Here is a 22026-nt window from a genome sequence, read left to right as displayed (position 1 = left end):
GGAATTGTTAAATTACCTTATTTAGCCCTACCTGACTATCAAAGGACCTTACTTTTCATCCAGTTACCTCCTATCTTGAACTGACAACTTGAGCCATAACTTGTTTTTGGCTAAAGTTCTATGGAGAACTAGAAGCATCCCTGCTCGAAAATGATTCCTCATGGACAGCCACTTTTTGAAATCTAACAGTTAATCAGTTCTTAATCATTTATTGCTATTGTAGAGTGGTAATTACTTTAGTTGGAATGTCCTGCAGTACTCAGTAAAGTGCCTCACAAAAGTTTTGAGTAAATTACATCTACAGATTACATCAACTTAGTTTTATAATATCTTCAGAGAATAAAATCAAGTTAATTTGACAAGATATACTTACCTTCATGGTAAGTCTTTATCAGTTAAAACCCATATCTGCTTTTCCATTATTTTGTCCACTGTTGGTGTGAGGCTAACTGTCCTCTATCTACCCAGGTCATCCTGCTTGTTCTTTCTGTATATTGGAGCACTGTTAGTCCCCGCTGTGCTCCCACCACCACCACCAATGTGCTTCCACCACTGTGCCCCTTCCAGCTGCCAGGGGTACGCATCGTTCATGAGTTTTACCATCTCTCTCTATTAATAGGCCTCTATTATTGCTTGGATTTGCTTTGTTTGTAAGATACTTAGTCTTCCTAGTCACAGATTTGTCTCTGATATCTGTAGCTTTTTATATTAATACATAACATTTCATTTCTATCTGAGATTGTTTCGCTGTACATTTCCCTATTTGTCATATTTTTTATTTCTAATTGAAGCCTTCCTTTCTGCACTTTTTTTAGCCATCATAAAGATAAAAGGAATAAACCTTTTTTTTTTTCCTTTTGGGAGCCATCTCAAAAATGGAGAGAAAGATAGCTACCAACATTTGTGAAGCACCTGGAATTCTTTTCAACCACAGACCGCTTATATAGAGTTTAGAGTATGGTTTGGATAGGAGTGGCCCTACTTCAAGCAGGCAGCTAGACTAGGTTACCTCTGGAGGTCCCTTCCAGCCCTGCTTTTCTATAATTATATGACCACAGTATTATTTATCTTTATTAAAATAAAATATTATTTTGGCAGCTGAGATTCACTCAACTAAATTGCCCTGTACCTTGAATGTAAATCTAAGTAAATGCTGTATTTTAAATTCGGGAGTGTTGGTTATAGCTGGATTGATCTAAGGACACAGGCAGAAAAGGTTCTTGGGGTAAATGTGATATCTTTTATTAGATCAGCTAAATAGTTGGAAAAATTGTTCTTTGCAAGCTTTTGGGCACAAGCACCCTTTTTCAAGCATAAGGAGAGCCTGATCGTGTTTGTGTTCTCTCTTGCATGGAATAGAAATGTAAACCAATATGCAAAATGCAGGTGTGTGAAAATGCAAATGCATGGCAGGGAAAATCAGAGGGGACAGGAGACAATAGGTGTGAGATATGTAGGTGGGGCAAGAAAGCAGGGAATGTTGACTTGGTGATAGAATTTAGCTGGTACAACATAGAGAGTTTACCTGGGGTCATTGGATGGCAGGCTGGTTATAATGTACCATAAATCCAATGTTTATATTTAGTCCATGATTTTTTGTATCCAGTAGATTTATGAAGTGAAGGTTGTAGGCTTATCTACAAAGAGTGTTTTGTAAATTCTATTTGAGGATTAGGAATGAGAGATTGGAGAGAGAATGGTTTTCTTCTGAGAAGTGTGCACCCACAGGTAATTGGGAATTTTTCTATTTGATAGATTTTCGTTGTGCATTCATTCTGATATGCCATTCTTGTTTGGTTTCTCCTATGTATTTTCCACAATGGCAGTCAGTGCACTGGATGAGATGCATTACGTTTCTAGAGGTGCAGATGTAAAATTCAGGAATGGTGATGGTTCTGTTGTGGGATGTAGCCATTGCGGGTGTGGTGGAGATATGTTGGCAGGTTTTATTTTTCTTGTCCTGGAATGGTCTGGATCCATTCAGTGTGCTTCAGGCCATAGGAAGTTTGCTTCTGGTGATGGGGTTAGTGAGGTTTGGTGCTTGTTTAAGGTTGCGGGGTGGTTCTGGAAAGAACTCTTTAAGAACTGGGTCTTTTTATAGTATGGGTAGTAATTGTTTGAGGATTTTCCATATAGGTTCCAGGGAAGGATAGTATGTCATAATTAATGATGTGCAATTCATGGGGATTTTCTTTTTGTACTAAAAAAATTCTTCATGTGCTATCTGGGTGGCTCTTTCAAAAGTGTGAGGAGGAGTGTCCTTATTGGATGAAAGCCCTTTTGTGATTTGCAAGGTGACAATCTTGGGTGTTCTCCTCAATGTAAATATAGTGGTTCAGAGGGCTTGGATGTATATTACAGCTTCTTGGTGTGTTTTGGGTGATTGTTGGTTTTGTATAGATATGTATGTTGGTCTGTGGGTCTCTTGTATATGGTGGTTTGTATTTTACCATTCTGGATAGTGATCATAGTGTCTAAAAAGGAAATATTGGTGCTGGAGTATTCAAGAGACAGTCTGGTGGAGGTGTGATGATTATTGAATTTGTGATGGAAATCAGTCAGAGTTTGCAGGCTTTCAGTCCAAATGATGATGTCATCTATATATCTTAGGTATAGCATGGGTTTGATGGTGCAGTCCTTAAGGAATTCTTCTTCCAGGTGGCTTATAAAAAGGTTGGTAAAATGTGGGACCATTTTAGTGCCCATAGCTTTGCCCATGGTCTGGAGGAAGTGTTCATTATTGAAAGTGAAGTTGTTGTGTGAGAGGACAAAGTGCTTACGTTCAGTAATATCTTGAGGTCTATGCTCTGAGTTGTAATCTTGCTCTTGTAGATCTTGCCTCTTGTAAGGCAGGCTTGGATGTCATCCCAGTGTGGGATGTTGGTATATAAGCAGGTAACTTCCATGGAGGCTAGGAGGGTGTTGCTGGGAAGGTGGTCTGTGTTTTTAAGTTTTCATAGAAAGTCTGTTGTTGTAGCTTGGGAAAAACTCTCTTTGGGTAACAAAAGGTTTTAGGATGGATTCAGTGTAACCTGATATTTCCTCAGTTAGGGTTTCATGGTTGGATATTATAGGTCTGCCTGGATTCTCTTGTTTGTGGATTTTAGGGAGCATGTAAAAAGTCCTTGGGTCGGGTAGCAGGGGGATCAAATTCTGTAGTTTTTCTTGTAATTCATTCTACTTCGTATTTAAAATTAGCTCTTTGGTTTTTAGCTTTTTCTCCTACTTGTCAGTTACTTTGATCTGTAGTTTGCAAACATTAATGAAAATCAGACTTGCAAGGGACAAAAATTTGGAGTGATTGCTAACATGCCATCTCATTTCACATGCCCAGTTTTTAAGGCAGGTTAATCTTGTTCCAGTTGTAAACCATCTCAGTACATTGCCCCTACTCTGGGACAGGCCTCTGTTTCTGAGCCATGTACTGCAGGGAAGTCCAAAGATGAGTTGGTTACAGTCCATGTGGCTGGAACATGGACTTCCGATTCTTTGAAAGGGACCCAAACACCTATGTTCAAGAGGCCTGCTTGCTGCCCTGGTAATATTTTATTTTGCAAGTTTTTAAATTGTAAAAAAAAAAACTTATTTACATCTTAGGGACCATAAAAGACAGTTCTTTCACTTTTCTTCAGAAATAGCTGATGGGAAGAGGGAGAATTCGTAAGGGGGGAGGAGGTTCATATATTTTCAGCATAGTAGTCTTCTAAGTAACACTCTTACTTGCGTAATATAGAGTGGAAGTCAAAACAAGTTAACCTGACTTCTCCTGGAGGCAGATGGCAGTCTTGAAGTTCATACCATATCTTGCCCAAAGGAAATTAAGTAAATGAATTTTTAAAAAAATCTGTCAGAACATTTTAGGCAATCTCAGTCTCAAGGATTTGTAGAAAATTATTTTCAGCCATGATAATGTCAAGTAGCTCATGAAAACTTTCAATTAATAATTTGGCTTGGTAGATTCATTTTAATAAATTCTTTTCTTCTTTACATACTTGGTTATTTTAATCTCTGACTGGTGGTAATAAGAATCTTAGAATATATAATTGGGCAGATCCGTATCTAGGCCTACAGAAAGATTTTCTTGCTCTCAGGTTTTCGATAAAATTGCAAATGTTTAATTTCTGTGATAGCTGACAAAGTTTGAAGAAGTTAATGCAGGACTTGTTAAAACTGATTAAGTTTTAAATACAGGAGAATTTTCTATGTTGAATTTCAGGGTCAACATGTAGGGCATGCAGGTGCACGTGCACCCCCCCCCAAGCATGGCCACACACCCGCTACAAAAAGATGCCACCTCCTGCAGGCAGTCGCCATTTGCCACCTCACCGCTGATACCACTGGCAGCATCTGTGGGTGGTCCGCGATTGGCGCTGGCTGACACCACCACTTCTGGCAGCGCCTGCGGGTGCTTGCTCCCCACCCCGACAGCATCGGTGGCATGTGCGGGAGCTCTGCGCTTACTGCCACTGCGCTCCCAGTGCTGCCAGTGCAGCTGTGCCCACCCCCAGCCTCTGGGGGTGCACGTTGTTCATGTTGAATTTTCCCTATCTCTGGTGTTCTGTGGGTTCTTCGGGATGGTGGATATGTTACAGATCTCAAGAAGTCGCAGAGCCCTCTGCTGACCCCCAGCACAGTCGGAGGTAAGCGGGCTCGTGGTGGGAAGGGGTTAACTCCTCGCTCCCTGGGAGGAGGCCGCTGCCTGGTGCTGGGCCGGGTCAAGCCCCCGCCCAGGACCCTACTTGGCCCAGCCCCCCAGGGAGCCCCGTGACCAGAGCCGCGTGAACAGGCTGCGTAAACAGGCACTCGAGTTAGCGCGGAGTTTGCGCAGGGGAGGGCGCGGGAGGGCACGAGACCCTGCCTGCGACCCCCCCAGAGTAGTCGGCCCCAGCCGTAGCCAGCCTACCAGAGGCATGACAGGGATGGCACGCGCCACACCCCGAGGGTCCCCTCGGGCTCAGCGGCCCCTCCACTGGGCACCTCAGAGACGGCCACCCAGACGGAGCCCATGGTTCTGGGCTCCACATAGACGGAGCCCCTGGCTCTTGGCTGCGGGGGCTGCCTGTCCCTTTTTAAGGCTCTGGGGCCTGGGGGCATGGCCACCTCCCCTTGCGGGGTCTGCTCCCTACTGGGGTCTCTGGCGCGCCAGCTGGAGGAGCTCCAGGCCACAGCCCAGAGACTGCGTGCCATCAGGGACTGCGAGCAGGAGATAGACTCCTACTGCCAGGCCCTTCTCCCCCAGGAGCTGCAGGGTAGAGCACCGTCTCCCTCCGGGACTAAGGAGGACTCTGGGACCTCCCGCTCTGCCCAGTCAGGGGCATGGACCAAGGTGGTCAAGGGCCCGAAGGCCCGCCGCACCAAGGCCCCTCCCTCGCTGGAGCTTAGCAACAGGTTCACACCTCTTGCAGCCCCAGCAGAGCCTGCTCAGTTGCCAGCTCCCGCAGGCAACCCAGGCTCAACCGCAGCTACTGTCGCCACTCTCCCCAAGTCAAAGCGAAAGGTGTTTGTTGTGGGAGACTCCATCCTGCGGGGCACTGAGGGGGCAATCTGCCGCCCCGACCCCTTAGCCCGGGAAGTCTGCTGCTTCCCGGGGACCCGCATCCGAGACATTGCGGAGAGGCTTAGGGGTCTGGGAGCTCAGGTGGTGTTTTCGTCCATCCTCCCAGTCTCGGGCTATGGGGTGAGGAGGGAGAGGAGGATCCACGCAGTGAACCAAAGACTGCGGAGCTGGTGTCATCAGGAAGGCTTTGGCTTCCATGACCACAGCCCGCTCTTTGGTGAGAGAGGCAGCGAGCTGTTGGGAAGAGATGGCCTCCACCTCTCTCCCCTGGGGAGGAGGCTCTTCTCAGCCAGGCTGACTGACCGGCTCCACCGGGCTTTAAACTAAGCCCGCTGGGGGATGGGGGGACTACTGCCACTGCTGGCCCGCTGAGCGACCCTTGCAAAGCCAGCGGACCAAGGCACTTAAGGGAGCCTACCCCTGCCCCAGCCCTGGCACAATCTGTGGGCAAGGCAAGAGCCCCCAAGGGCACACTTGCCTGCCTGTACACAAATGCCAGGAGCCTGGGCAACAAGCAGGACGAGCTCGTCCTCCTGCTCAGTGCAAAGAATTATGACGTCATTGGGATAACGGAGACCTGGTGGGACTCCACCCATGACTGGACCACGGGTATAGAGGGCTATACCCTGTACAGGAGGGATCGTGTTGACAAAAGGGGCGGGGGTGTAGCTCTCTGTGTGAAGGAAAGCTACATGTCCCTGCAAGCTGATGTTGGCGACTGGCACGGACAGCTAGAGACCCTCTGAGCAAAAATTCGTGGGAAAAACGGCACAGGGGACACAACGGTGGGAGTCTACTACAGACCTCCCACTCAAAGTCCTGAGCTTGACCAGGAGTTCGCCCGGGAACTGACTGAGGCCGCTTGCTCCAGGACCTTGGTTGTCATGGGTGACTTCAATTATCTGGACATCTCGTGGGAAGATCACTCAGCAAAATCCGAGTGCTCACAAAGCTTTCTCTCATGCGTGGATGACGTCTACCTGACTCAAGAAGTCTATGGGCCAACGAGAGGCAAAGCGCTGCTCAACCTGGTACTGGCTACGGGGGACAACCTAATCAGCGACCTAGTGATCGATGGGAAGCTGGGTGACAGTGACCACAAGCTGATCACCTTCACCATCTGCCGTAAAGCAGCAGTCAGTCAGCAACACAGAAGTCCTTGACTTCAGAAATGCTGACTTTGACAAGCTCAAGAGGCTTGTTGGTCAGGCCCTCAGGGACCATGACCCCAGGGAGATGGGAGTTCAAGGAGAGTGGTTGCTTCTCAAGGAAGCGATCCTCAATGCACAAGCTAAGTCTATTCCAACATGGAGGAAAGGCAGCAAGAAGGCACAGCAGCCCTCCTGGCTCTCTAGGGACCTAGCGGACCTCCTGTGGCTAAAAAGGAAAGCCTACAAAGGATGGAGGACGGGATTCACCTCCAAGGAGAAATTTTCTGCACTGGTCCGGTCCTGCAGGGAGCAAACCAGGAAAGCCAAGGCTGCAACTGAACTCCAGCTTCAAGCATCAAGAACAACAAAAAGTCCTTTTTCAGATATGTAGGGACCCGGAAGAAAAGCAAGGGCAATGTTGGACCCTGCTAAACCAGATGGGGCACCTTACAACTGACGCCCAAGAAAAAGCCAACCTATTAAATATGTACTTTGCATCATTCTTTCATCAGTCCCACGGGACGCCCATGCCTGCTATGGGACAGGGAGATCCTGGTGTTGGGGATCCCCTACCCTCCATAAATGCTGACCTCGTGAAGGAACACCTTGAGAAACTGGATACCTTCAAGTCAGCTGGCCCTGACAATCTGCACCCCAGTGTACTCAAGGAGCTGGTGAGCGTCATAGCCCAGCCCCTGGCACAGATCTTTGAAAACTCCTGGCGCTCTGGTGTAGTGCCCGAAGACTGGAAGAAGGCCAATGTGGTGCCGATCTTCAAGAAAGGGAGGAGAGTGGATCCGGCTAACTACAGGCCCATTAGCCTGACTTCTATCCTGGGGAAGATCTTAGAAAAGTTTATTAAGGAGGCCATCCTTGATGGACTGGCCCAGGCTAACATCCTAAGGGATAGCCAGCATGGGTTTGTTGCGGGTAGGTCTTGTTTGACCAATCTCATTTCCTTCTATGACCAGGTGACCTATCACCTGGACAAGGGAGAAGAGATTGATGTCATATATCCTGACTTCAAAAAAGCCTTTGATCTGGTATCCCATCATCACCCCTTGGCCAAACTGGCCAATTGTGGCCTTGGCTCCACCACAATCCGCTGGCTGGGAAATTGGCTCTGTGGTCGGACCCAGAGGGTTGTAATTGATGGCAGTCACTCATCGTGGTGCCCTGTGACCAGTGGGGTCCCTCAAGGCTCTGTCCTGGGACCCATCCTGTTCAACCTCTTCATCAATGATGTGGACATTGGAGTCAGGAGTGGACTGGCCAAGTTCGCCGATGACACCAAACTTTGGGGCAAAGCATCCACGCCAGAAGATAGGCGGGTGATCCAGGCTGACCTGGACAAGCTCAGTAAATGGGTGGACGAGAACCTCATGGTGTTTAACACCGAAAAATGCAAGGTTCTCCACCTTGGGAGGAAAAACCTGCAGCATCCTTATAGGCTCAGCAGTGCTACGTTGGATAGCACTACAGAAGAAAGAGACTTGGGGGTCATCATTGACCACAAGATGAACATGAGCCTGCAATGCGATGCTGCGGCTAGTAAAGCGACCAAAACGCTGGCTTGCATCCATAGATGCTTCTCGAGCAAATCCCAGGACGTCTTTCTCCCCTTGTATTCGGCCTTGGTGAGGCCGCAGCTGGAGTACTGCGTCCAGTTTTGGGCTCCACAATTCAAAAAGGATGTGGAGAAGCTTGAGAGAGTCCAGAGGAGAGCCACGCGCATGATCAGAGGTCAGGAAAACAGATCTTACGATGACAGGCTGAGAGCCATGGGACTCTTTAGCCTGGAAAAGCGTAAGCTCAGGGGTGATCTGATGGCCACCTATAAGTTTATCAGGGGTGACCACCAGGATCTGGGGGAACGTTTGTTCACCGGAGCGCCCCAAGGGATGACGAGGTCGAACAGTCACAAACTCCTGCAAGACCATTTCAGGCTGGACATAAGGAAGAATTTCTTTACTGTCCGAGCCCCCAAGGTCTGGAACAGTCTGCCAGCAGAGGTGGTTCAAGCACCTACATTGAACACCTTCAAGAGTAAATTGGATGCTTATCTTGCTGGGATCCTATGACCCCAGCTGACTTCCTGCCCTTTGGGCAGGGGGCTGGACTCGATGATCTCCTGAGGTCCCTTCCAGTCCTAATGTCTATGAAATCTATGAAAGTCAAAAATCAAATGCTAAGGAAGTTCATCCCGTTGTATTGTTTCTCCAGCCCTTTGAGTCATTCACTTCCTTCTGCATGATACTCTGATCTTCCCCTGAGTTGTCAAACAGTGGAACCAAGTGTTTGCCCTTATCCATGATGTTGGAACTCTATCTCTTTACACCTATCCTCCCATTGTCCCTTCTCCTCCCACCTGGGTTAGGATGAGATATTGAAAGACAGGTATGCAAGAGACAAGGATTTTTGTGAGTAATAGCTTTTGAATGCAGTGCTTTCTTCTTAACTTTTTCCAAACTTTTCCCCACCTGGTGTCCAATACTCTTTCCTGCCATGGCAGGGGGTCGGACTAGATGATCTACTCAGGTCCTTTCCAACCCTAGAAACTATGAAACTATGGTGACACCACCTTCAGTCTGCTGTCCCCTCAATAAGGTTTATCCTTGTAGCATGTCTAATAAATACTTCTCGGCAAATTCTTCCTCAGCAAAACTGCTGATTCCTGATTTGCTCCCCTTTTTCTCTGAAAGACATAGTGAAGGTGCATTCTGAAGGGCACAGGACTGGAGGGAAAAGTGAAATGATTTTTCTTGCAGGACAAGAAATACATCTAGTGCCTCTTTCCTTGTTTCCTCCTTCTCCATTTGAAGGGAAGGCTCCTATCTTTCATTGTGCTCCTTTGACATGCTCTGTGAGCCAACACTCTGAACTGCCTTTTCTGAAACAGTAACTTTTTCATACTGCTTCTTTGACCCATAGGTTGCACAGGGAAAGAGCTGAAAGTAGGGATTGTTCTTGTATTGCTGGCTGAAGCTTAGGAGCCCAGAGTACATAGTGCCTTATGCTCATAGTTCTATGATTCAGCTTATTTTCACAGAGCAGAACAAATCTGAATCATTCCAACTTCGCCATCTGCTGGGGCTCCCCATTTGGAAAAGCTGAGAAAGTGACTCTCTTCATGGATTTTGTTTTCTCTTGATACTATCTTGATGTTCCTTAGTACATTGCTGGGAGAGCAGCAATCCAAGTTTTGCACTTCCAGTCTCCCTGTCTTTCACAATACAGACCTGCTGAAGGATAGACTGCTGGAGCAGGGTTGCAGCAGCAGTTGAAACACTATTAGGGAAATACAGCCTGCAGAATCAAATATTTAGACCATGAGAAACCTTTAGTTTTATTTTTGGGACTTTTAAATTTCAAGTGTCTCCTTCTGCTTCTTAAGCATAACAGGTGGGAGTGGGAAGAGCCATGGGAAATGCCACCCAGGGCAAAGATATCCCCCCAAATTTTGCATGTTAATAATAACATTTTTTTAAAAAATCCTCATCCCCACAAATATGTGAGTGTCCAATACGTCCAGCCAAGGTAAGGTAATGTGGTAGTAGATAGCACTGTAAATAGATGGTGTAATAACAGAAAATCTGAAAAGCTGTGGGGTCTTACTAAGCCCCTGCAGGATAACCCAAGCCTCTCTCCATTAATTTAAAAACATGTGTGCCTCCTGAGACAGAGTATCTTTCTGTTGCCAAGTGATGACAATCTTGGGTCATATGTGGGTTATTTTAGCAGGATAGTAAATCATTCCCAGTACAATGAACTGCTAGTTCAGCCAACATGTAAAAAGCCCACGCAGGGCCTTTTTCTTAACTTCTTGGCATTCAGGAGTTCCTTACATAAAGGGAAAAAAATCCATTAAGTGTTAGGATCCCTGTTTGCATATCAGTAAGCACTTGGCCCAAACCTTTAAGGTGCTTTGCATTATCAGGTCTTTAATTTATAAAATGGCCCTGGCCTGCATAGATTTTTAGAGAGCTAAATAAAATTAAGTTTCCTTTCTGTTTACTGATCTCTAAAAAAATTTTTTTTTCTCTGAAAGTTATCTCTAGATGCAGGTTGTTAAGGAAAAAGGAAACTTTATACATTCAAATTTCATTTTATGAATTGTTTGCATCTAACCTACAGCAGTCGAACATGTGATAAACCATTGCCTGGCAGGCACACACAACTGTGATATTCCTCAGCGTGCCCAGTGTACATATGTTGGTGGGTCTTCGTTCATCTGTTCCTGTCTCTCTGGCTTCTCTGGAGATGGACGTACCTGTGTAGGTGTGTAGTGCCATTTATTGATGTGCTTGCTTTGTTTATTGTAAAGTTTGTTGATCCTGTAGGTGCCAGTAAGTCAACAGATGTCAATGTGGGTTTTGTTTCACCATATATTAGCTGGTTCTAATTTAAATAGCTGACTGATTTTAAATGCCCCGATTGATAGGTCACTTGACAAACACACTTCAGTCTCTAAATTGTTTCTTCCAACCCCCTTACTCTGTAATATGGTAACTGGTAAGAGATAAACATAGGTGCAGTAGATAAGCAGCCTGGTATGTTACAAAAGTTGCAGAAGTATTAAACAGTTTTAAAATTATGGTGACCTAAGGTCAGTTCCTTACAGTTGATGTAGATCAATATAGAGTGATGCCAGTTGTTTTCATCTGAATCTAGTGCACTATGTAGGTTTCTCTCGCTTTATGCTGTACATGCATTCCTGGAAAACAGCTCATAACTCAAATTTTCTCAAAGGGAACCCATTTTACAGTGAACAAATAGGGATACATTCCAAGACCTCAACTGTACTGACCCTCAGACTCATTTCTACCATCTTTACAAGACAATTTTGGTACTCACCAACAGCAGACAGTATACATAAGCACAGGGCACTATCATAATGGGGCTGGCAACTACAGAAACACATGTCACAGACAATGAGCAAGGAGCACAGATCCACACAGGAGACTGGGTGCACATCACTCCCACAACACACTGCACAAAGCAGCTGACTGCGGGCTTCCAATACACCAATCGCATAAGAGTGAAATTACCTTGAATATAACAAATTTTTGGTATAAAAAGGGTCATCACATAAGAGTGAATTTGCACATACAGAACCTGCATACAGCGAGGGAAACCTGTACCTGCAACTCTGAACTGGTAATTTGCTTTCTTTCACATTTAGTTAGTTTGCAGTGCAGCAATGGCTTTCCATAATTCTGTGCCTTAAAACCATCAACAACCAAATTGAACCTATTTTATAATATCTACTGATTTATAGCTCTGTTGTGTAATAAACTAGAATTATTCTTTTTTTAAATAAAAGTGGCTAGGTTATTGCTCTGACAAATTGTTATCAGAGCTTTTTGTTAGCTTTTTATGTAAAGACTTCAACCCCTTACTTCTAGGGGCAGTAAAGAGATAATATTTTTCAAAGCACCCAAATAATTTAGGAGACTAAGTCCCACTGAAAGTCAGTAGAATCTGGACTCCTAGGAGAATTAGTCATTTTTAAAAACAAGACTTAGGCTCCTAAGCAACATAAGTACATTTGAAAATATTGTCTGTGATGTGTAGTCTATTATTTCTCATGAGAAAAAGAGTACCTGGTCTGATCTTTTGTTTTACAGATGTAGATGAATGTCAACAGAATCGCTGTCACCCAGATGCTTTCTGCTACAACACTCCAGGGTCCTTCAGATGCCAGTGCAAGGCAGGTTATCGTGGGGATGGTTTCCAGTGTGTGTTAGAAGGTAAAATTTTATAGTTCTTGTATTTAGGATCAGAAGGAAAGTTAAGGAATCAGAGATAAATATTTATCCAAGTTCCTCTTTAGGACAAACCATGTCTTTGGGCACATTAACACGTGCTCTGAGGGTAGGGGGTGCAGCACTTTAATTTGAGCAGCTCTGAGAGCAGCTCCTGTATCAGCATCCCCATGCTTAAAAATGGTGGTGGAGGTGCTTGAACCAATGCTTGTTCGGCAAGCTTTAGTTCAAGTACCCCCTCCCCCATTTTTAAGCATGGGGATGCTGATATATGAGACTCAGGAGGCTGCTGGAGCATGGCAATTGTTATGCTCCTGCTGACTCGATTAATCTAATTTGTTCCAATGTGCTGGAATTCCGGCACACTGGAGCAGCCTCCATGCGCATGCATAGGTGCCGTTCATCTTTATAACCATTTTGCCTTTTTTATTTTTTTAGATTTATCAAAGTGGTGATTATTCTGTCAAAATCTGTCATGTGCCAAAAAAGTTTTTCTGGCTCTATTATTTTAAAGTACAGTAATGTATCCATGGTGAGTTTCTGGACCTGAGGCTTTCAGGTGTATATAGGGCCTAACTGAAGCTTATCTCTGTGTAGTAATTTCTTTGAAGCTTCTTTCAAGAATGGCTCACTCTATATATGCATTCTGGCAATATTGCACAACGCTGAATATCATCTAGTAAAACCTTATATTTGACTAGATATGGTTTTAAAACATCCTGATCTTTTTGAAAGCTCATCTCCATATGTATTTACATGACCTACAGCAATGATCTGCTCTGTAACTGAAGCTTATTTTTTTCCTTATCCTTCCTCCTTAGGGCCCTCTGCATTTCCTCATTGCCCAAGAAATGAAAATATCAGAATTAGGTGCTTATGCCTTAATCCAAAAAGGCAAAATGGGCATCCAGAGCACATTCTCACAGCCTCCCACACACCCCACCCTCCACCATACCCCCAAACACCCCCCCACACACACACACACACTCCTCAACCCCCCCCACATCTACCCCTTTACCCCACACACACAATATACAAGAGTAAGAATGTATTTGAGCTATTATGCAGTTGCCACTAGATACGCTATGCAAACACACATAAATCAGGACAATTTTTTTTTAAATAAAATTAAAGTAAGTTACAGTAGATGTTTGACTTTTTTAGTACATGATTTTTCCCCCCAGTTTCAAGATGGTACACCCTCCCTCCCAAAAGGAGTACTTCTGGGGTAAGGGGAGGGACTTTGGCTGGCAAAGGTCAGAGGTTAGAGGTGGGACTTATGGCCCCAAGGTGGCGACCAGGGGGTGGGGCACCCAACAAGGGGTGGGGCTACCCTTGCAGCTTTTGACAGCTCACCAAGACTCATTAAACGGCCCTCCAGCCAAAATAATTGTCCATCCCTGCCTTAAACCACAGGTGTCAAACTCACCCTGAGCCCCATGCTGGATCCAGATCACAGGAGCGCCTTCTGGTCCAAACCCATGAAACCAGTGGCAGATATGACAGATCCAGGGACAGGCAGTGCCTGAGTTTAAGGGCAGGCAGTGGCATAGTGGGGGCATCACTCGCCCCCTGCTGCCAATAGCCATGTGCTTGGTTTTGGGCCCAGAGACCCCAAAATTTTCTGCAGGCCATGCCCCGGTAGCCTTGCCCCTCAACTTCAGCTATGCTGTTAGACTATCAGTAGGCCAGATCTGACCTATGGGCAATGTTTGACACCTTTGACCTAAATGAATCCACTAATAACCAGCCTGAAGAATGTCATTCAACCAAATACTCAGTCTTTACACTAAATATACTGGTAGTTTCCCCCTCATCGTGTACAAGTATCGGCTTTGCTTTTTTTAAAATACAAAACATGTGAGTGAATCTAGCCACTGTTGGAAAATGTGTTTCTTGAAACAATTACTCTGAAAAGTAATGATGAGGCTGAGTTGCACATGTTGGACTTAGATCTGAACTTTATTAGTAAACTTTAAGGTTTTTGGTTTCAGGAAAAGTGGAGTCAGACAAAACTAAAAGAGCCTTTATTCTTACTGATAGAAGTCTAATCTTGAACATTGAGTTCCATAGGGCTAGTAGCAATCTGGTTTTTTGCTCCTTTTTCAAAACACATAGTAAATCTTTTCTTGGAAGCAACTATAGGAAATTGTCTGGAGTTTTACATTCATTCCAGGGTTATCCAGCTTGTTATTGAAAGAGTTAATGATGGAAGTAGTGGCATTCCAGCAGCTATTAAGAATGTCTGTACTTCATTATTTCCTCACGCTTCATTTTTTCAGTTCAAAAAGAAACAGATGTCAGTTCCCACTCCTGCAGACCCCGGAGACTATGTTTACTAAACAGAAACCAATCCAGATTCTTGGACTGGGGAGTTATGACCACTAAAAGCCAGTCACTAGTATTGTTAATATGTGGATAATCCATTTCACATGAGAAATGCACTAGTGGTCTTGCTTTCTATTTGTAGCACATTACCACAAGTGAAGGATGACAAAAGCAAAGTGAATGGAGATATTTTTTTAAGCTGACATTTATAACTTATTAGAGTTTTTTTTAATTGCCCTAAGAGGAGCAATTGAAAAGCCTTCTGTAGCTTCTTGTGGTACTTGGAATAAACTGATCCAAGCAAGAAAATAGAAATTACTGTTAGATTACATTAACAACTGTGGGCACAATTTTCAAAGCACTTGCTGTAGGTTCAGTTTGTGAACAAAAATGTTTGAGTTGTTAGATCAGAAGTTAAATAGATTTCAATGGCATATAAAATTGAGTATGTGAGTCTGGCATGATATCAAAGCCAGTACCTAATTACTTTTGCATGTGAAGTGAAGTTGGAGGAGACGTGTCCCAATGCATCATTGGACCCAAATGTACATAATTCAAGTTGGCATAAATGCCGAAAGAGAGTCAGACCAAAAACAAACGTTCATTGCTTTAGAAAAGCTGGTCTTCTGGATTATGTGTTCAGAAGACACCATAGTTACTTATGTGTGTACACTGGCATAAGTCCTGGAGAAGAAAGAGTAGGAAGGACTCCCATACTTTAGCAAGAAGTGGGAGACTCAGATTCACATCTAGAGGGTGTGTGAACAAAATGCTATCAAACTGTTTGTGACACTTACTGTTAATGTTTTTTCCTTACCAGGCACTATCCACCCGTCCTTGCACACACATTAATGTACATGTTTGCTTAAGCTATATTTATAGGCCTTTTGCTAAGATCAAGTATAAGACAAGACAAAAGAACTGAACAAAGATAAAAATGTTGGACCTACCAACTCTGGCAGGTCTAATTGTGTTTGTGCATTTAAAGCAATGTTTTGTAAGCATTAATGAGAGCACTGCCTCCTTTTCAGGTATGAAGGAGATCAGAGCTGTACTCAGGCATAAAAGTATAACCTTCTTCAGGGATACTTCCTTTAAGGATCTGAGCAGAGAGATGAACTTAGGTGTTTGGGTTGCTGGATCACCACATTCCCAGCATATAGGACCCACTCAGAATGGGATGTAGAGATTCAAAGCTTTCCTTTCTTCATTCCTTGTTCAATGCTACTCTTCAGAAGTGGCTATCCTCTAGTCCCTATCATTCTTTACTACTTTCTGACAAAAGGCACACAACAGTCTCTCTGCCTTTGCAACATAGTACTCACAATTCAAACCACTATACCACAACTTAAGCTTTATCCAATCCCTTCTCCAGTGCCCCTTTTGAAGCTGGGCCATGGCAGCATTAAATAGTTTTTGGATAAAATGAATGGTAAGCAGTGCAGTAGGTTCTGCCGTATTGGGAGCAATGGGTCAGGCTGGAATCCAGAGCAAATGCCCTTCCAGGGCAGTTTCTGTCTTGCTGAGCCACACACTCTAGTTTTCACACACTCTAGTTTTCTTGATTTCTCTTGGCTCTGTGTATTTCTCTGTGCTGCCCAGAGAGCCAGCTTCAGAAGGAGCCTTCATGATGCCTAATCTGTGGTGTTGAGAACTATGCTGGGGAATGAGAAAGTCATGTGTTCAACCCCATTCTGGCAGGAAAAGTCTAGAGCCTGGGTCTCCAACCTACTGGTTATGTGCCCTAACCAGGCAGCTGTTGGTGCTAAAACATGGAAGAGGCTTCCTCTTCTGTCACATTTTTGTTTGGCTAGACTTTTGTGACTTGCGTACATAGGTAGCCATGTACATACCTGGTCAGCACACAGCCTCCTGAGCATGTGTAGCATACACACATACACTTACACATCCACACTGCACAGGTAATAGAGTTGCAAACTGCGTAAGTGCTGTAACAACTGTTTACACGGTTGAAAAATTGCCACTTAGGTACATAAAGAGCAATGAAATTCCACCCATGTAACTAAACAGGGCAGATACTGCAAACCCACACCCAGTGTGTTTGACTCAGTGGGACTTGTCGATATTCAGCACGCTGAGGGGATCTGGTTCCAGTTGATATGACACAGTAAAACTACTGTTTTCAATTTTTATAACCATTGGCCTCTTCATAGGAGCCATTGCTCCCTTTTTAACTGATACCATATGTTAGATGTTTAAGATATTTGCTACTAATTTAGATCCCTTTCAGTACTGTTTCTTGGAATTCCCAGTGCAATGGGAGTTTTGATTGGGTAAGAAGTCAAGAAAGCTGTTCATAATTTAAATTGTATTGTGTAGTCAATACTGTGTGATGACTTGGGGAAATTGTGAGTTCTGAGCAATTGTGGGAGCCTTCATCTATAAAACTTCTATTGTATTTGCAGTAAGGCATGAGTTTTAAAGCAGACATATTAAAAGAATACCTCACTGACTAGGCAGAAGGGATGATGTATTGAAGGAAAAGAAGGTTCATAGCCATAATGTTGTTTTTTTTCTGGAAGCTGACTTATACAATGGGTATTGCACTAGTGAAATACATGTAGAACTGTTGTTATATGTTTTGTCTAACTTATTCTGTTGAATCATCAAGGCAGGGATGTGATTTATCTATTCAACGAGCCTGCAAACAGATAGCTTCAAAGTATTAACACATGAATCAGGTCTTGAAAATCAGGCCAACTTATGACAAAAGCACCATGTAAACATGTGGTACCAAACAGATGTTTGCTAACAGACAGGGTATTCCAGTCAGCTTTGTAAACAGTATTAAAATAATGGGGAATATTTAAAACCTATTACAAATAATGTTGGTGACATGCCTGGCTACTTACATACGGGAAAGGAGAGTTGGGGCCCTATCGACAAAAGAAACCACGCACCTAAATTGCAGCAAATCAGATTTCAGTTACATCCAAAGAAAAACGTTCCAATTGTAAGAACAGTGGGTGTCTTTGCACACTCTCCAGGGTGGGAGGGAGGATGCTTTAATTACAGCGTCTCTCTCAGAAGCCATTCTGATTAAAGTGCTCACAACTTCTCGTGTATTCAGCGTCCTGTGCTTCAAAATGGCAAACGGGGCCCTTTAACTAAAGCTTATTCAACATACTTTAGTTAAAGTGCCCCCAGCACCATTTTGAAATGTGGGGATGCTGAATACACATGACATCAAAGCTGCTAGTGTGTGCTAATTAGCTCTAGATTAGATTAATCCAGTCTGCTCCAATTAGCAATGCATTCTGATTAGAATGCATTGGAGCAGGCATCAGGCACATGTATAGGTTCCCTAGTATGACATTGGATAGGGCTGCCTTGGTAACCTTTTTCTTGAAGAGGCAGGATAGCCATCTGTCTGGGATGGTTTAGAAACAATGAATCCTACGTCTTTGCAGGGGACTGGACTAGATGACTCTCAAAATCCATTCTGATCCTGTGAATCTATGATTCTTGGCACCTAAGCCCAACATTTAGCTCTTCAAAACTCCTGCTTAGCTGTGGAGCTCCCAGCTTAGCCAGGTCAGATTTATCAAGTTGGTACACATGAATTACCATATTTTCTCACATACAGCGTGCCCACAAGTAAATGTCACATCTTGTTTTTGGAGGGCAAAATGTAGAAAAAAAGATTTTTCCAGTCATGGCTGTCTCTGGCAGAGTGAGTCCTCCTGGGAACAAAGAGTGTCCAGGAGGTATGGCATCAGGAACGTCCTGGTGTGGCAGCCTGTCCTTTACTACTTGATGTTCCCAGGAGGACTTACTCTGTGTTGCACAAGGTTAGGCCCCAGAGCCTAACAAAGGGCAGTAGCAAGACTGTCAGTTTTTTACTGTAAGTGGTTCTTTATATTAGTTCCTGTAAATAAAGTGTTCTTTCTACATCTTCAGCCTCATCAGGATACTCTCAGCTGCCCACTTTCTGCCCAATAGCTACAGCTGTGAGAGGGTTAACATAAAACCTTGCCCCCCTCAGTTTGTTGAGCAGATACAAACAGCCAGTCATTTTAACAGCTGCGTGGCATGCACAGTGTCTCCAAGAGTGCTTCTTTTCCAGCAAAGACAACAGCTTCCCTGCTTAAAACATGGATCCCAATTTTGGAAGGCTGATGTCTGGGGGGAGGGGTGCATGTTGTATATGAAAAGATATGGTATTAATTGGATCAGGGAAACCAGGTCTCTTCCCCACTGAGTTTATCCCCCCCTCAGTTGACTGGAGATGTGTATTCAGAATTCATCAGACAGAGGAGGGATTTTAACCCAGCTCTTCCACATCCTGGGTGACAGCTCCAACCATTGGTTCACGGGGCAGTAAAGGGGCATTTCCAGCTCTTTCTCTTTCAGCTATGTTTTTTAAAAAAGAAGTCAAATGGCTACCTGCATGTAACAGTTAGGCACTGCAGTATGTAAATCCTCTGTTGTTCAAGCCCCAGGTCCCAGCTCCAAATGTTCCCAATTCTAGTAGCATAACTGGAATTGTGGGGGTAGCAGGGCCCCAGCTCTAAGTGCTGCCTATGGGGAGGCACCAGAATCTCCCCCATCCCAGGAGTCTTTGCCCCATAGATGCCAGGCAGCACAGCCCCACACCCAGAAGTGTATCTCAGAGGTTTGGGGGCAAATAGGGGAAGTGGAGTGGTGCTCTCCTCCCAAAGGGAGTCTTTGCCACGGTACACACAGCCCAGTAGTACGTCTGGATATTTTTTGTGGTGTATCTGCCATCTTTACAGTACTACAAATGGCCTGACGGTATGGACTAGTTTTTCCCAACCTTTCTGGACTCAAGGCAGCCCTCCCTAACGTTTGTGAATTAAGTGGCACCCAATTAGTTAGAAAAACTAATTTATATATTACAGTGCTTTCTTCTCTGCAGAGGGGTCAGACAGTGAGAGTAGGGGATGGTCCAGGCAGGGACAAGGCTGAGCCTGCACTTCTCTTCACATTTTATTTATCTCCTTACACCTCACAACACCCTTCAAAGGATCTGGTGATATCCCACTTGCCCAATACTTAAGCTGTCTGTCCAGAACAGGGGAGACCTGGGAGGTCCAGGTTCTAGTCATCCTGGTCCAGGCTGAGACATCTAGCCACGTACCCCTTTCTGGGCACAGATATATAGCCAAGTCTAGATACCCAAATCTAAATGACTAAGGCAAAAATAATTGAATGCTTCCAAAATTTTACAGCTTTTGATAAATTAAGCCCTCTGCTTATGAAAGCATACACTATACATCTCTGATTTAGTTAGTCTATAAGGTATAAATCTACCCTGCTTGTCCAAATTTTTAGTCATCTGCATAGGGCGTTCTGTTTCGTGTAAATCTAGACACCAAAACAACATAATAGAAAGCTACCCAAAATGTTTGCAAGATGAGTCTCTCAAATTGCAATAGAAAATAAATCACATGTTCCTGAAGCTGAGGCGTAAAAAAATTGCAGCACAAACTGCTGCTATTATATATGAAAGCTGTCTTTACTCTGGTACATTTCTCACCAACAGGCCACAGTTTTAATTTCCCTGAAGACTAGAGTTGTGGACACTTTCATTCTAAATTCTTAGTAACTAGTGATTGTAAAGGAATTATCCTAAGGCATCAATCTTGCAGTTGGATCCACAGGAGCAAACCTTTGTGACTGTGTGGATCATGTGGGGTCTGTGTTCATGGTTTTGTTGCAGCTGTATTGTCAACTTTTCTATAACTGATACCCACCAGGTTAATGTAACAAGTTCATTGACCTATCTGAACTCTAAGATATTGTGAAATTTCCAATTAGCTATAGTCAGAATACATTCTGTGTAACAGTATAATAGCCACATCACAACTGAAACAAATGCATTCCTTTGTATAATAAGGAATTGCTTACCTGTTTATTTGTTTGTTTGTTTTAATTCCTTATCTTAATTTGTTCATAGTTTCATAGTAGGGTCGGAAGGGACCTGAGCAAATCACCAAGTCCGACCCCCTGCCATGGCAGGAAAGAGTACTGGGGTTAGATGACCCTGGCAAGGTGTTCATCCAGCCTCCTCTTAAAGACCCCCAGGGTAGGAGCCAGCACCACTTCTCTTGGAAGTTGGTTCCAGATCCTAGATGTCCTGACTGTGAAGTAGCGCCTCCTGATTTGCATTTATAACTTTGAACTTTTAATAAAAAACTTAGACTTTTACAGGATCTGTAGTTTAATTCTAGGACTCTGGGACAGAAAGGGAAAAATGGCCAACTTTTGGTATTTGAATTTATTTTTTTCAGGTGGGAGAGTCTGATCATTTCTCCAAATATAATTTGGATGTATCACACAATGGAAAAGGAAAGCTCAGTGTCCAGCTAGTGTACAGCTTTTGCTATCATTGGTGAATGATGCTGTGCACAGAACTTGAACTCTTAGAAAGCAAATAATGTGCCTAACCCTCCCAGTTGTTAGAGCCTACTTTTTGTATAAGGCACAGCTGAGGAAGCAATCAGTTTGCACACACACAGAGCGCACAGAATGATCAGCACACAAAATACTAGGCACATACTGGAGGTGGTCTTTAAAGATCTGTTCTGTACGTTGTCTAAAAGCTCTTCACCACCCACGCCAGAGCTAAGGCCAAATACTTCATTTGTTTGGAGACACTGAGCTGTTTCCCAGAAATTTACATTTCCTGGTCTTAATCATGTCCAGGTGCATGATATTTGTCCAAGCCTTTCCTTGCACGGTTTAAATAAAGAAATCTAAAGTTTGTATTCGTGTGATGACAACATCAGATTATATGTGGGCACGAAGGATCAGCTGTGTGTTCTGCCGAGTCTGGCCTACCCCAAGCATCACAGCAGCAGCAGCTAATGCTGGTTTGTTTCCATTCTTCCCCACAAGGCCAATGTGCAATGTAAAACACAAATGTATATATCTAAGTGTGATTGTTTAGACCTTTTCATTGCTGCAGTTGTTTTTAGCTGACTGAGGAGCTGGTTCTGCAGGCAGAGAAGCAGTCTAAAGGATGTACATTCACAACTAGATCCGTTTCTTCTTGTGCACACAAGCCTGCAGGGTTTCTCAGAGGAAGATAAAGCTGACCCAGTCAGTTGTGCCTGGAGAAGGGAAAAGGTCATTGGATTGTATATTTTGAGTTTCTTTGTGCAGACACAGCTGGTGGAAATGTTGTGACACATATGCCATTCCCTACTGCATGAGAAAGATTACCAGTACATAAACTGTT

At 44.1% G+C, this 22026-nt stretch overlaps 1 protein-coding gene across 1 annotated transcript in view; it reads left to right on the top strand.

The window, feature by feature from the left end:
* Positions 1-22026, top strand: part of NID1 (nidogen 1) — a 92955-nt gene that overhangs the window by 38996 nt on the left and 31933 nt on the right. Inside the window, exons 11-12 of the mRNA XM_090044607.1 lie at positions 10843-10986; positions 12336-12458. Of these exons, the coding sequence (XP_089900733.1) occupies positions 10843-10986; positions 12336-12458 (267 nt within the window). The remainder of the gene's footprint in view (positions 1-10842; positions 10987-12335; positions 12459-22026) is intronic.

The sequence above is a fragment of the Crocodylus siamensis genome, chromosome 1, assembly GCF_052110815.1.
Source record: "Crocodylus siamensis isolate JL-2025a chromosome 1, ASM5211081v1, whole genome shotgun sequence".
NCBI lineage: Eukaryota > Metazoa > Chordata > Crocodylia > Crocodylidae > Crocodylus > Crocodylus siamensis.
This window is presented reverse-complemented; position numbering and strand designations above follow the sequence as displayed.